Source organism: Podarcis melisellensis (assembly GCF_964234715.1).
Source record: "Podarcis melisellensis genome assembly, chromosome: 1".
NCBI lineage: Eukaryota > Metazoa > Chordata > Lepidosauria > Squamata > Lacertidae > Podarcis > Podarcis melisellensis.
The window spans coordinates 61,976,045-61,990,268 of record NC_138528.1 but is presented as its reverse complement, the minus strand read 5'-3'; the positions used below and the strand labels follow the sequence as shown (position 1 = coordinate 61,990,268).

Here is a 14,224-nt window from a genome sequence, read left to right as displayed (position 1 = left end):
GAGAATGATTCATAGCTTGATATTTTGTTCTTATCAAATACATAGCAAGGTTTCTGTTCCAAATATAAATAAATATTGGTATTATCTGCATCTAAAAGGGAGGTATGCAACAGGTTTATTGCTCTGTTTGTGCCGGTAAACCCATTGACGTGAACATATGGCCAAGCAAAGAGCAATCAGATTAATTTTCACCAAAAGGGAGAGATAACAGGTGGCATGTTCAATGGGCACTGATTTAGCATGGGAAGCATTCGGTCCTCCTCAGCAGAAGCTACAGCTGTCAGAATTAAAATGACCAATTGTATCAAAGCATGGGTTGCCATTTTAATAGGAACTCGTCACTGGAAATGTTGTCACTACCAAAATAATATAATAAACACCAAATGTAGTCGGTGCAGAGGGATCTGTGGAGATAGGTGGTCCTGCCATGTGGGTCAGCCAGGATTGTCTAGATGTCCTTTCATGACTCTATGAATGATCTCATTATGACAGGAAGCAATCCTTCCTTTCCTATCAACAATATCCTCCTTGCCTCGACATGATGATTATCTCCATGGCAGTTTTGTCAAAGCTGTCAAAGTTCCTAGTAGAGGCTTACCCACGGAGCGCAATCTACCTATGACGGAAATGGTGGCAGCACCATATCAAGAGCTCTTTTCATTTGACAGGCATGTGCTTAGCAAAGGAAGTCTAGAGATGCTCCTCACAAGCAATTCTCCATCCTTGAATCCAAATGTGGATCTGAGATGGTATCTCTTAAGTCCCTTCTGTTCCAGTTCCTCCCCCATCAGACTTCACATGAACTCAAAGGCTGCGGTCCAGAGCATTGCCAAATTTGTTGCACTGCAAGGCTGGGGAACTTGGAACCCTTCAAATGTTGCGGTACTGTACTAAGGCTTCCACCATTCCTGACCACTGGCCCTGATGCCCAAGGGCTAATGGGAGATGGAGTTCAATAACTAGAGGGCTGCAGGCTTCCCCATCCCTCAACTTAGAGTCTCACCGATAGAAATGAGACGTAGGAAATGCTTCATCGCGATGGCATGCACTTGGGGATCCAGCACCCCCAAAATCTGGTTCCCTCTGCTTGCTGGTGGAGAAAGGAGTCACCCGGTACCTACGTGTTGGGAGATTCACGGGGGCTCAGTAATCCTCAAGTGCAAACCAACTCGCTAATTGGATCCCATAATTGGATTAACTCGGTTGCTGCTAATCAATTTACGGGAAGAGAGGAGAGAGAGAGATGGGAAAAAATGTTTCTCTGGGCAATTCAGCGAAGAGAGCGGAGGCTTTCCCTGCCGCAGCCCTAGACGCCAAGTTGGCTACACCAAGTGTCGTTACTCACAGCTAAGAGGCAGCGAAGCCATTAAGGCATCCTGCAGGCAACTTCAGGCAAACTTTCGATGGAGCCCCCGCTTCTAATTGCAAACCGAGAGTCTCGTTGGAAGAGAGGGAACGCCAAATGGAAAGGAGCAGAGCAACTGGTCTCCTCGATGGGGCAGGCAAACTCACTGGAGGGCCACCTCTCCCCCCCCCCCCCCGCCCGTTATTTATTTATTGCAAGTTAGGGGCTTGCAACCCTTTGGCTACTTTTCTCCGAATATCCCAAATGGGGAGTAAACTGCAACGTGAATGTCTTTCTCTAGATGATTCCCTTGTGTAAAGGATTGATATCCCCAGAAGTGGATGGTTGCCAGATGATGCAGGAGTTGCCGGAGAACCAAATGGATCAGGATATTTTCCTAGCTAGTGTTCTTTTTTTATGTCGTATGGGTTGTTTTTTCAGGTTTTACAATGTTCATGATGTGAATCAACATGTGAGAAAGGGCACTGCCATTCCCATTTTCAAGATTTGGGCAACTGAGGCTAAGAGGGGCCGGTGGCATTCCCGGGACCCTTGGGTTAATCTCTGGAGGAGCCGAGAGACCAAGATCCAGAGCTCTATTGTGCAGAACCAAAAGTGTCACACTCACAAGGAACGCAGACTGGTTGCGAAAAAGGCCGAAGCACAGGAGGTGCGTGATAGGGAGAGAAAGAGGCAGATACAGATCGTGGCTATATAGGGGATCGATGCTTTGCTATAATGAACAGGGGTTAGTCCTTGGAGTTGAAGGATGGAGTGAAGAACTACAGCTTCAATCTTGCTGCACACTTCCTTACTTGGGAGTCAGCCCGACTGAACTCAGCAGGGCTTACTTCCAGGTAAACGCGCACAGGACTGCAACATGCTTCCTTGAAAGTAAGCTCCGTTGAAATCCATGGTCTTATTCCCCAGCAAATGAGCTTAGGATCCAGGTACAAAACGGATGGGTATGCACAGGTATCACACCCCCATCCATCCCTCCATCATTATACAGGTGTGCGAGGATGCGTACCTGAGCATGGCCATCAATCCTGTACCTGGATCCTAGACCTAAACCCCATAGGCACCCATGCGTATTAACGCAGAGCGTTGCTTAGTCTTCCTTCCCTGATGCGCACACACACGCACGCGCGCACACTCCATCCGCGAGCCAGCCATTCAGATGCGTATGCAGGTATATGTAAATATCCTCGAGCACCTGTCTGCCGGTCTCCATCCACCATCTGCCTGCCTCCCTCTCGTCCTCCCTTCGCCATGCCACCTGCATAGTTCCGCCTGTTTGGCTCCACTCCGCTCGGATGCAACAAGTCCCTGGAGTGCCGTCCGTGTGTTCAGTCAGAGTGAAAGTGACACGGCAAGGGAAGGGGAGAGAGAGAGAGGGGAACGCCGGCTGCTTCCTTACCTGCTCCCACCAAATGCAAATCTCCAGCCGGCTCATCTTGCTCGCCTGCACGCACCAGACGGGTTAGAGCGGGCGCGGGGTGGGGGGAGGTAAAGTGAGCTGGACTTTTTCTCTCTTTCCCTGCGTGCGTTCTATGGGGTGTCCTGAGAAGACTTTGGCGGGGAACTTTGAAGCCCACTCCCCACGTGTCGGGAGGGAGGCAATTCAAAAGGAGGGGGCGAGAGAGAGAGACACGTTTTCTCTCCCCCTCCCCACCCCGCGCGCCACTTCTTTGCCTGGATTGTTCCAGCTGGGTCTCGTTGCCAACCCCCTTCTCGTTTATTAAGATCACGTAAGAAGAAGAACCCAAAGGGGGAGAGAAAACGTGTCTGTGAGCTCAGGCGTTTGCGTAAATCCGAGGTCGGTTTTTAAAGAACTCCCTGCCAGCCCGTCGCTTTCCGTTTCCTTCCTGTAGCCACCAAGGTGGTGGAAGAGTTGAGGCTTGCGGATATTGCAAAGGGTTGTTATTAGATTCATAAGTCACACCAAGTGGTGGGCGATCCACTGAGCCGAGCAGAACTTCTCACATGATGACTTCAAACGAGACACATTACCTCCCAGCATCTGTTGGAGAGACTGGATTTTAAAGGCACTTCTGTCGCCAGGACAGCAAAGAAACAATGGTGAGTACCAAGACAAGGTATCGTTATTTTCCAGACTTGTGATTTCAAAGAAGATGGATAGATAGATCTCAGTAAAGCTTGGGGCTGTTGCCTGACAACAATAGTTCACAGCTCACCTTACTATCATCATCATTATTAGCATTTTTATTATTAATCTCTCAACCCTCCTCTCGCCCCCGACGTCCCCACTCGGTAGCACTTTAATTTCACCAGGCATAATATGAGTCTCAGAGGCCAGATGAATTGCGTGCGTGCGGGAAGTGTGTGTGTGTTTAAAGAGGCTCCAACTTTAATGGCAACGCTCTTTTTGATTTAAGGCTGCGTATCAGAAACTTGGAGCGGGGTTTTTCCTAGGAAAAGCTGTTGGCTGCGCGATCCACTTTCACCCTTTCTGCTGTTGAGGATGATGGTGGCGAGGGTGTTTGTTGTTATTTCACATGGACACTTGGGGGGGAGGGAGAATAATATTGGAACGGGATGTTTGGGGCGGAGAGAGGGGGGACAGTTGTAGGGAGGAGGCAGGAGAACAAAAAAAATAAAATAATGTAATGGGTGATTCCAACCCCCACCCCTCCCCGCCGCCCCGGTGAAGCAAACTCAACATGTGATCTTCTATTTACAGCCCGGCTCTTTTGCCAAGCTCGCTTCACGTGACAGAGCCCGAGAAAAGGGAAAGAAAAGGCGAAACCCGTATCAAGTGACACTTCGTGAAAGTGAACATCCTCGACGCCCCCTCCCCACCTTTCCTGGGGCGTTGAGGAGAAAGGGGTGGGGGAGGAGGGAGGAGGGGGTGTCGATCAGTACCTTGGAGAGAGGCAATGGGTTTGGCACCCCAGGTATCTGTCTCCCCTCCGGAGCGAATCCCGGAGCTCTTAAAAGGCGGCTAGGGTGGACCTCCCCTCACACTGATAAGATCTGGCTAGGAGGAGGGAGAGGGAGAGAGAGACAGAGAGAAAGAGACGGAGCAAACCCTCTCCCGTCACAGTTTCAACTGCGTCCCGGTTTCTGGGCTGACATTGACTCGGATTCCTAGCGGCGGGGAGTGCAAGGCAGAGAGCGAGAGCGAGCAGCTCCGGCGCTTGGCCCCGACGGGTCGGGTCAACTCTGGGAGATGCGAGTGCGCTGCTTCTGAAAGAGCTCGCCACGGGTTGTGGGTTAGCGGTGACTAAAGGTAAGGAAAGGGCGCCGATCTCTTGCCTCCCCCTCCTCGCTTCCCGGTGTGCGTGTGTGTCCGTGCGCGCCTTCCCACCCGTCCTCCGTCTCCCCGCGACGGGGGGAGAGGTTTCTTCGCTCCTCTTGGCCGAGTTTGTGCTCTTGCTTTCCGATCTGGGCGCGCGGAGGAAGAGAGGCAAGGTAGGCGAGGGAGAGGCGCCTGGCGCGACTGCTCACTCCCAAGAGTTGGCTTAACTCGTGGGGTTGGATCCCAGGTTGCCGTGTGTGTGTTTGTGCGAGAGAGAGCGAGAGCGAGATAGTGTGTGTCTTCTGGAGAGAGATGGGCGCAAAGACAGAGAGATCACCGGCAAGTGATAAGCTACCAGGAGCTGGTCACCGCTTTGGGGGGAGAGAGTCAGCTCTCCAGAAACTCCTCTCCAAACGATCGCCTTCCTGTGTTTACATGGACGATACCTTCGCTTGCATTCACGTGTGGTGCCTTCTCCAAAAGCGGCTCTCTGTGGTACTTTAGTTGCCAGTTTTATTTTCTCTCTCCAGCGGGGTGTTTCTAAACCCTCCAACGTATCAACGCAGCGGAAACTCCATTCTCTTGCAGTCTTCCTGCTCCTGTGTTTTATCCCCCCCTCCTTTCCCTTCCATTCTCTCTCCCCTCCCCTTTCCTCTTTCGATTCTTCCTACGTAGAAATGTAGCTAATAATATTTAGTCTCCAGGCTAAAAATAAGCTGTGGAAAGTCAGCAGTTTGGAGCAGCGGGTGCTGCTGCTGCTCACAGGTAGAGAGAGAGGTGCCTGCTATGCGCGCGGCGGTGATGGGGCGTCTCATCCCTGATTTCTATCTTTCCCCTTCTTAAGTCGTCATCGTCTCCCCGCTCCCTTGAAACCCCCCTCTGCCCACTGCAAGGATCCTAGCTGGGAGCGGAGATCCGATCCAGCCTCAAATCCGTCCGTCCGGCGTGGTGCCCAGAGAAGTGGGGGTGGAGAAAGAAGCCGGGTAGGGACAAGGAGGGAATGGGAATCTTCATCCGCGGAGAGCAAAGAGGGGGGCAGGCGAGCTAGGCTTAACGGGAAAAGGCAGGAAACCCCCGGCGAAGAGCTGCCTCCTCACCCACCGCCAGCCTGGCCAGGAGGTGTTACAAACCAAGGAGGCGCGCGATGGCTTTAAGAGAAGCGGGGAGCCTGCACGAGAAACCAGGGACAGCCGCTCCGCTGCCTTCCCCCAAAGCCACGCTCGGCCATCGCCCCGAGCTGAAACTGACAAGGGTGTGCTGGACTGTTGGTGCTGGATCCGGCCCTTGCTTTCCCCTGCCCCTTTCTCTCCCCATCGCAGGTTCTGCTGCGTCCTGGAGAGAGAGAGAGAGACATCCCACCTCGCCGGCCTCGCTCTTTGTTCCCGGGGCTGCTCGGCCGGCTTTAGTTGGCTGCAGCGCGCTGCCTGCCTGCCTGGCGATCTTCCTTGGCTTCGCCTTCCCTCCTCCACCTCCTCCTCCCACCCGCTTCCCAGCGCAGCTCCTCGGGCCGCGAGTGTCTCCTCCGGCGCGATTGCGATCACGTAGCTCAGGGAAGAAGGGAGAATCCCAAGCAAGCAGGCAGGCAGGCAGGGGGAGGGAAGAGAGGATTTCGCAAAAGGGTGTGGCTTGGGGCGGGGGAGGAAGGATACAGAGTGGCCTCCCACGCACGGGTCGGAAGTCGAGGTGTGTAGGGGCGGGGGACCGGGTGGGATCCCGCTGCCAGAGGAGAGGAGGAGGAGGAGGAGGAAGCTACCCCGGGGTCCCCAGAGGCGCTCCAAGCGGAGCCTGCGGGGAGAGGAGCGCCTCGTTCGGATTTGGAGCTCGCCTTCCGGAGGAGGAGGAGGCGGAGCGGGCCGGCCAAGTAGCTGGAGGGGGGATTTCTGCTCGGTCTGATGCAATCCCAAACGTGCTGCAAAGGAACTCCGAGGCAGCGGCGGCATCACTCGCACCTCCCACCTGCCCAGATGGCGCGCCTTTAAATACGGATCGGCGGGGCTGAGAGCTCTCGGGCGGAGATTGGCGGAGAGCGAGAGAGGGAGGATGCGGAGGGAGCCCTTAAAGGCGCCGTGCGCCTTGCTGCCTCTCGCTTGAGCCCCTGCTCTTCCGAGTTCCAATTGGCGCCCGCAGGAGCGAGGGAAGTCAATATTGTGACTTTCGCCAACGGAGAGAGGAGCCGTCCAGGCTGCGGTGCGTGCGTGCGTGGTGGGGTGGAGAACCTGCCTCGGTTGCTAAGGGGGATCTGAGCGGAGTTACCCATTTGGTGGGCAGATGGACCGAGGCAATGGCGTAGAGAGGGCTGTGCAGCTCAGGGAACACGTGTGTGTGTGTGTGTGTGTGTGTGTGTGTGTGTGTGTGTGTGTGTTGGACGGGGAGATCCTTCCCAAGCTAAAGATCTGCCGCGGTGGCTTCTGGTTGAGCAGGTCCTTGTGGCCGCGACATTAACTGGTTTCACGAACAAAGTTGTCCAGAAAGGAGTTACTGGGTAGAGAAATAGGATTGGTGCTAAAGCCAGGCCAACATTTGGGTAGGTGGTGTGAGGTGTTCGTTTCTAGCATGCCTACAGTGTTGTGGAACACTTGCCTGCATGGCCGTAACGATTATTTTTGTTGAGGGAGGCAAGCTTATTTTTGGAGCAAAGAACTTCAGTTACTAAGTATTTTTTATTGATTTAGGGGGGCATCTACTCCCCCTGCCCTCCCTTGGCTATCTCCAGGTGTGGGAATCCTCACCATATATATATAAGTCCCCTGAGATAAGTCATCCGCATGACCACTTTGCAGATGAGGGTGCAAGAGAGTGATTTGCCCAAAAGACAGTAGTCATAGCTTTCTAAACCTAGATGTAGTGAGACTCAAGTGTGCCCAGAAGAAGCCTCCCCCCCCTTAGTTCTTAACACTAATCACTAATTACGGATATGTTAGGGACACAGGTGGCGCTGTGGGTTAAAGCCTCAGCACCTAGGACTTGCTGATCGAAAGGTCGGCGGTTCGAATCCCTGCTGCGGGGTGCGCTCCCGCTGCTCGGTCCCAGCGCCTGCCAACCTAGCAGTTTGAAAGCACCTCCGGGTGCAAGTAGATAAATAGGGACCGCTTACCAGCGGGAAGGTAAACGGCGTTTCCGTGTGCAGCTCTGGCTCACCAGAGCAGCGATGTCACACTGGCCATGTGACCCGGAAGTGTCTCCGGACAGCGCTGGCCCCTGGCCTCTTAAGTGAGATGGGCGCACAACCCCAGAGTCTGTCAAGACTGGCCCGTATGGGCAGGGGTACCTTTACCTTTACCTTGGCTTGGTAGTTGGCAAGAAAATGTACTGGTTACTTTGCAGGCTGTGCAATAGAGCACCCTGCCCTTAAAAACAGGTTGTAAGATGTAGCCATTATTAGCCCAGTTAAAATTAAGCCTAACTTGGAGTTCATGGCTGAATCAGGATTTGAACCCAGGTCTTCCTACACCATGCATTTAATGCACATTTAAAATACATAACTGCCCACAAAGAATTATGGGAATCCTGAGTTTACCCCTCACAGAGCTGCAGTTCCCAGCACCCTTAACAAACTATAGTTCTCAGGATTAACTGGGGGAAGCTATGTGCTTTAAATGTGGGCATGGGCCTATGTGCCGAGTCTTTCATGGATCTAGCAATGGGCCTGAAGCTAAATCTCACTGTTGCCTTAGGTTCTATGCCTAGGAGTCCACCATAGAACCTGCCTAGTGTGGTTCCCCTATGGCTGCACAATGCAAGGAAAGGTCGGTAGTCTAGGGATGCTTGCCCACCATTTCTGACTTCTCTGGGGCACCTCTAATGAGCTTTCACACAATCCCAGGGTTCCCTGGAACACTGTTTTAAATAGTCCGAGGACAGTAAGTGGATTTTCACCCATGCACATGCAATGCCCAGACTCAATCATAAAGCTGGAATGCTGTAGCAGTAAGTGCTTCAAAGCTGTGTGCTCAGGCATAGTGCTACATAGAAAGATGCACATTATTATGCTGCACATGTTATATACAGAATACTAATGAGTGGTTTTGCATTAAGAATTTCCTTTTCGAGCAAAACTGGGTGCCGCCTTTTGATCATAATGATCAAAATTTGGCAGGGTGGGCCAGGGGCCACGTAAAGCAGTTTCAGGGGCCAGGTAATTCTAAGGTGCCACCTTTTGGCCATCCTTGCCTTAAAATAAGGCATCCACATGAGGCTTCAGTGTCTACAGCAGGCTTCTCCAACCTGGTGCCCTCCAGATGTTTTGGACTATAACTCACATGAGCCCCAACATCATACAGCTGTGCCGGCTGGGACGGATGGAAGTTGCAGTCCAAAATATATGGGATGCAGCTGGTTGACAAAGCATGATCTGCAACGTCTACTTACCAACAATAAGTAGAACCAAGCATAGCAATGGAATGATGGGTCCTGCCAACTTTTTCATATTCTGTGAGGAAAGTAAGCTGTTATCCTTTACTGTGTTTAACTCTTTGCCTCTTTGCTTTCTATGAAACTTATTTGGGAGTGTGAGCGATTAGGGCTATGGCCAGAAACAAGTTCTACTCAATGGGGTGGCAGGTGTCGCAACCAGATCGCCCTCACATCCACATACTCAAGTCATCCTACTGACTCCAGTACTTATGAAGAAATGGGCTGTAGTTTTAGAAATCAATTCCTAAGCAGAGTAACTTGAGAACACAACTTGTTGATTATCGATATGCAGGTATTCCTTACAGCTAACTCCTTTACAATTAGCCCATGCAATTTTAAGTCAAGATGTTTCAGTTGCATTGCCAATGCAACGTCACAAACCATAATGAGGAGGAGCAAGTATTTGCTGTTTCAGAGCTTTAGATTTGCCTCTTAGGAGAAATATATGTACCAAGGGGTATCTTATCACACTCTGCATGTAGCACAGCAGTGCACCACATGGGAAGAGAATCATTTATAAAGTCCTGCTAGGCAATGATAATTTTTACTGTATTTCCATACCTGGGCAGTAAAATCTTCCTCTGCTTGCAGGAGGGAGAGCTGGATTACCAAGCTGGTACATGGACACTGTGATACATTTTACCAGTATTTTATCAGTATGGGAATCCTAGTTCAGGAATGGGTCTCAAAGCTCATCTGGTCCAAATCACTGCTGTTTCAGGAAATCCCTACTACAGCATAAGTGGTCATCCAGCCTCTGTTTAAAAATCTCCAATGAAGGACAGTCCGCCACTTTCCAAGTATGTACCCATGCACTGTGGTTTAAAGGCTGGTTCACACATGCTTGGACAGAACGTCAAACACGCACACATGTCATCCTTTCCCTGCTGTAGTTGGTTTTCCTCCTACATACATCGCTGATTCCTTCTTAAGGCCAACCAATCAGCACCATGTACTGCTCCTAGTTTGAAAGTAGGAAGAATGGGTTTCCCCTCTTCTCAGCCAGGGAAGATCGTACGTCTGCCAGAAAACGGGGCAAGCTATGCACTTCCATAGCAGCCTCCTCCCACAAATAATGTTTCCTGCAGTTCACATATGCTTTAGTCATCTGAAGCCCTTTCAGACCATCTGTTCATGTGTAGACGGAACAGGTGGATTGGCCCCATCTTTGCAACTTCTGCGAGTTTGGTTGAAGGTCTGAAGGAAGCTTCTGCAGCATATTCCTACTCCTGCATGGGCTTCTCATCTGAATGTGGGAACTGGGCACTTTCAGATTCAAGGCAAATAAAGCTGTGTAAAGAAGGCCCCTTTCACCCAGTGCTCAGAGGGTACGTCACTATGCGCAATCTCGCCTCAGCCTCAGGCTATGCATGAGGAGAAGCACTGAAAAAGAGTGCAGGTGCAGCCCAGTGATCAAGTGGTGAAGGGGGACGTGAAAACTAGCCCTTTATGAATTGATAGCAGTAGCCTGGTATATATTGTTCTCTTTTTAAACTCTCTCTTCTATATTACAGGCTTCTTCTAAAAACTTGCCTCTGTTTAAAACTCCCATCTGTTCCTCAGTGGGATATGGATATACTGATGCTTAAGGAAAGAAGGCTAAGAAGCCCTCTTGTGGTCACTATATTTGCTTTCACAGGTGCTCTGGATCTTGGCCATTGCATTTCCGATACAATGGCCAAGAAGGGCTGCAGCTTAGTATTAGAGCATCTGCTTTCCATGCAAAAGACCCCTGGCTCAATCCTCTGCCTCTCCAAGTAGGGCTGGAAATGTGCCCTGCCGGAAACCCTGGAGAGCTGCTGCCAGTCAGTGCAGACCATACTGAGCTGGAGGGACCCATGATCTTCCAGATCTCTTTTGCCAGTGGAGTTATCTGTGGCCGGTCGCCACTTCATGCTGCACCTGCCACATGACAAAAATGACATGTGCAGCTCAACCCTATGATAAACAAAAGGAATGTGTGTGTTTCAAGGAGCCTGCTCCACCAGCCCTGTTAAGATTAAATACCTGGGTTGGCTGAGATTTATTTCCCACTGGAGGTTGTAGCTTTGATTGACTGAGATTTATTTCCCAGTGGAGGACGTAGCATTTACATATAAAGGGAGCTTCGTATTACTCTCACAGCTAAAGTCCAAGGGGACTTGGACTGTTTCACCCACAAGGGTGACTTTTTTTGTCCTTTGCCACTGACGGCATCCCAAATTTTGAGCGCTTTTCATTGGATCTGCCACATTTCCTTAAGACAGGCTCTGATGAGTGAGTGAGTGTGTGCGTGAGAGAGAGAGAGAGAGAGTATATATATATATATATATGAGCGTCTGTCCTCCACCCACAAGCCAGAAAGAATCCTTACTCTGGTTGCTCTGCTTAGCTGAAAATATCTCTTGAGAAGCAACAAGCATGTTCCCCCTCAGTTCTCTAGCAGATTTTGGAGTCAGAAAAACATAACGGGCAGCATGAAGTTAGCATAACAACTGCCCACCCATTTTTCATTATTTCACCAATGTGTGATGCATGCTCGTGAGCTGTCATCCCTGGCAGTGCTAACATTTCCATCTGCTTACATATTGTTTCTATTCTTGTGCTGCAATCCTCGAGCCGCTTGCTCTGGAGTAGTCCCGTTGACGTCATGTGGGGGCATTCCGGAGCCTGTTTATTCCAGGGCAGCCTGTCAATGGGATGGCTTTGGAGCAGATGCCATATGGATAGCTGGCACCTCTTCGGAGGAAAATGGAGAGGGAGGGGCTAATCACTGGGCTCATGTGATGCTGCTAAAGCGAGTTAGATCTGAGCTTGGTCAGCGCTGGGATGAATCTCTGAGCTTTCTGATGCAAGAACATCCATATCTGGGCCATTTTAGCTATTAGATAGCAACCAACTTGGTCTTGCCACTTGTCACAAACCCAGCAAGAAACTGGATGCAATCTCAGCTCTTTTATGCATCCCTGTTTTCAAATCCTCTGCATGGATACTTTCCTTTTTCAGGTGTATACTTAAAAATCTTAAGTATTCCCCAGAGGAATGAAGCATGCAGACTGACTCTCTGCTTAGAAAGCAAATACATGCAGGACCACCTCTACCATTAGGCAGAGTGTGACAGTTCCCTCAGGCCACAAATGTTGCTGGTGGTTGCAGGGGGTGGCATGGAGATGCTGGAGGTCCAGGCTGTGAGTCATGTGACCTGGCCTGGTGGCTGCAGATGCCATCACCAGAGTCCAAGTTCACCATCTTCAGAAAAGAGCAACTAGCATGTTCAAGGGGATGGAGCAACTCTTCTACGAGAAAGCATTAAAACTTCTGGGGCTTAGAGTAAGAGGCAACATGACAGTCATGTATAAAATGAGCCAGTGTGGCATAATGGTTTGAATGTTAGACTATGACCCAGGAGAGCGGGGTTTGAATCCCCACTCAGCCATGAAGCTCACTGGGTGACCTGGGGCTAGTCACCAGCTCTTAGCCTAACCTATCTCATGGGGTTGATGAGATGATGAAATGGAGAGGACAAGAACTCTTTACACCACCTTGAGCTCATTGGAAGAAAAAGGTGGCTAATAAATAAATAAATAAAGCATGTACAGTATGGAGAAAGTGGTTAGAGAACTGCCTTTTCTCCCTCTCTCATAACACTAGAACTTGTGGCTATGAAGCTAAGTGTTGGAAATACTTCTTCATGCAGCACACAGTAGATCAAAGATCATAGAATTGTAGAGTTGGAAGGGTCCATAAGGGCCATCCAGTCCAATACCCTACAATGCAGGGATATTTTGCCCAACATGGGGCTTGAACTCATGAACCTGAGATTAAGAGTTTCATGCTGTACTATCTGAGCTATCCCAGAGAATTCCTTCCCATGATAGGCAGGGATGGCCATTAACTGGGTTGGCTTTAAAAGGGCATTAGGCAATTTAAGGGTCCTGATGGCTATGTTCTGCCTCCACAGTTGGGGAGCAATATTCTTCTGAGGGATGGTTGTTTCACTCTGATCCTGCCTGTGGCCTTCTTATAGGCATCTGACTGACTGCTGTTAGAACAGGATGTTGGACTAGATTGGATGCTTTGGCCTGATTCAGCAGGTCTGTCTTATGTTCTTATGCTAACCCAGTTGGGTTAGCTTCTGCAGATGAAGTGGGATGGGACGCCATCTTGCCTTCTGCCTTGGGCAGCAAAAGGGCTTAGGGCAGCCTCAAATCACATATACAATACGTTCAGGTGGTGGAGGTTTTCCAGACCTCACAAACATACAGAGTTGGCAACCATGAGGCCCACTTCCAGTCTGTGCAGCAGGGACCATTTAAGCCTAGTTACATCCCTGTGAAGAAGCAAAGGATAGTGAAGTGCCAAAAGAAATTCTTTACAGGATGTTGGCAGAGCGATATGACATGTGAAAGAAGCTGTGCCAAATCTCTGAAATAAATTGAGGGTTTGCCAACGATAGGGCTGAGTAAAGATCTCAAAGTTTGGGCCTTCAGATGCTGCTGGAAAAGTTGCCAGTTGTAGTCGTTTCATAGGATTCAGAAGAGTAAACGGATTAAAAATACTGTTTCTGTTCCTCTCACAGTGGTACAATATTGTGCCACTAGTCTCTTGGCTCTCCCCTCTCTTCAGACGGCCAGGGGGGTGTAACTGTTTTACACAGTACAGTGGTACCTCGGGTTACAAATGCATCAGGTTACAGTCTCTGCTAACCCAGAAATAGTACCTCGGGTTAAGAACTTATCTTCAGGATGAGAACAGAAATCGCATGGCGGCGGTGCAGCAGCGGTGGGAGGCAGGTTAAGAACAGTTTCAGGTTAAGAACAGACCTCCAGAACGAATTAAGTACTTAACCCGAGGTACGTTTGAATGCCCTCACGTTGATTTCCCACTTTGCAGCCCCTTATATAGGGGCAATCGTTCGAAGAAGGATGCAGTCAGAGGTAGTTCAATGCAGAGCATAACTTGAATGTGCTGGCATGTTAAGATGGGCTCATGATGAATTCATCCTTGTTCTTCTTCCAAGCCAGCTAGTCCTCCTTCTGTAGAATCTTGGAGGTCAACAAACCTCACACCTCCTTGTTTTAAGTGACTGTTCTGGATTCTTCCTGCTTCTCTTCTTTATTTAATAAATAAATGCCTTTTAGAACATGTCTTACAAGGTGGCAGACTTCAATATAAAGTGTCACAAGCAATAATACATAAAAACAATCCAAGCACACAAACCCCCA

General features: G+C 50.0%; 1 protein-coding gene across 3 annotated transcripts in view; it reads left to right on the top strand.

Annotated features, from left to right (window-relative positions):
- Nucleotides 1-2,567: 2,567 nt before the first annotated feature.
- BDNF (brain derived neurotrophic factor) overlaps nt 2,568-14,224 on the top strand; it is a 72,596-nt gene continuing 60,939 nt past the window's right edge. Inside the window, exon 1 of one of the 3 annotated variants that reach the window (XM_081883167.1) lies at nt 2,568-3,427. In XM_081883167.1, the coding sequence (XP_081739293.1) occupies nt 3,425-3,427 (3 nt within the window). In that variant the 5' untranslated portion in view covers nt 2,568-3,424. Of the gene's footprint in view, nt 3,428-4,174; nt 4,599-4,720; nt 4,781-14,224 lie in introns of those variants that run through there. The other 2 variants (XM_081883169.1, XM_081883170.1) reach the window with 2 other exon arrangements.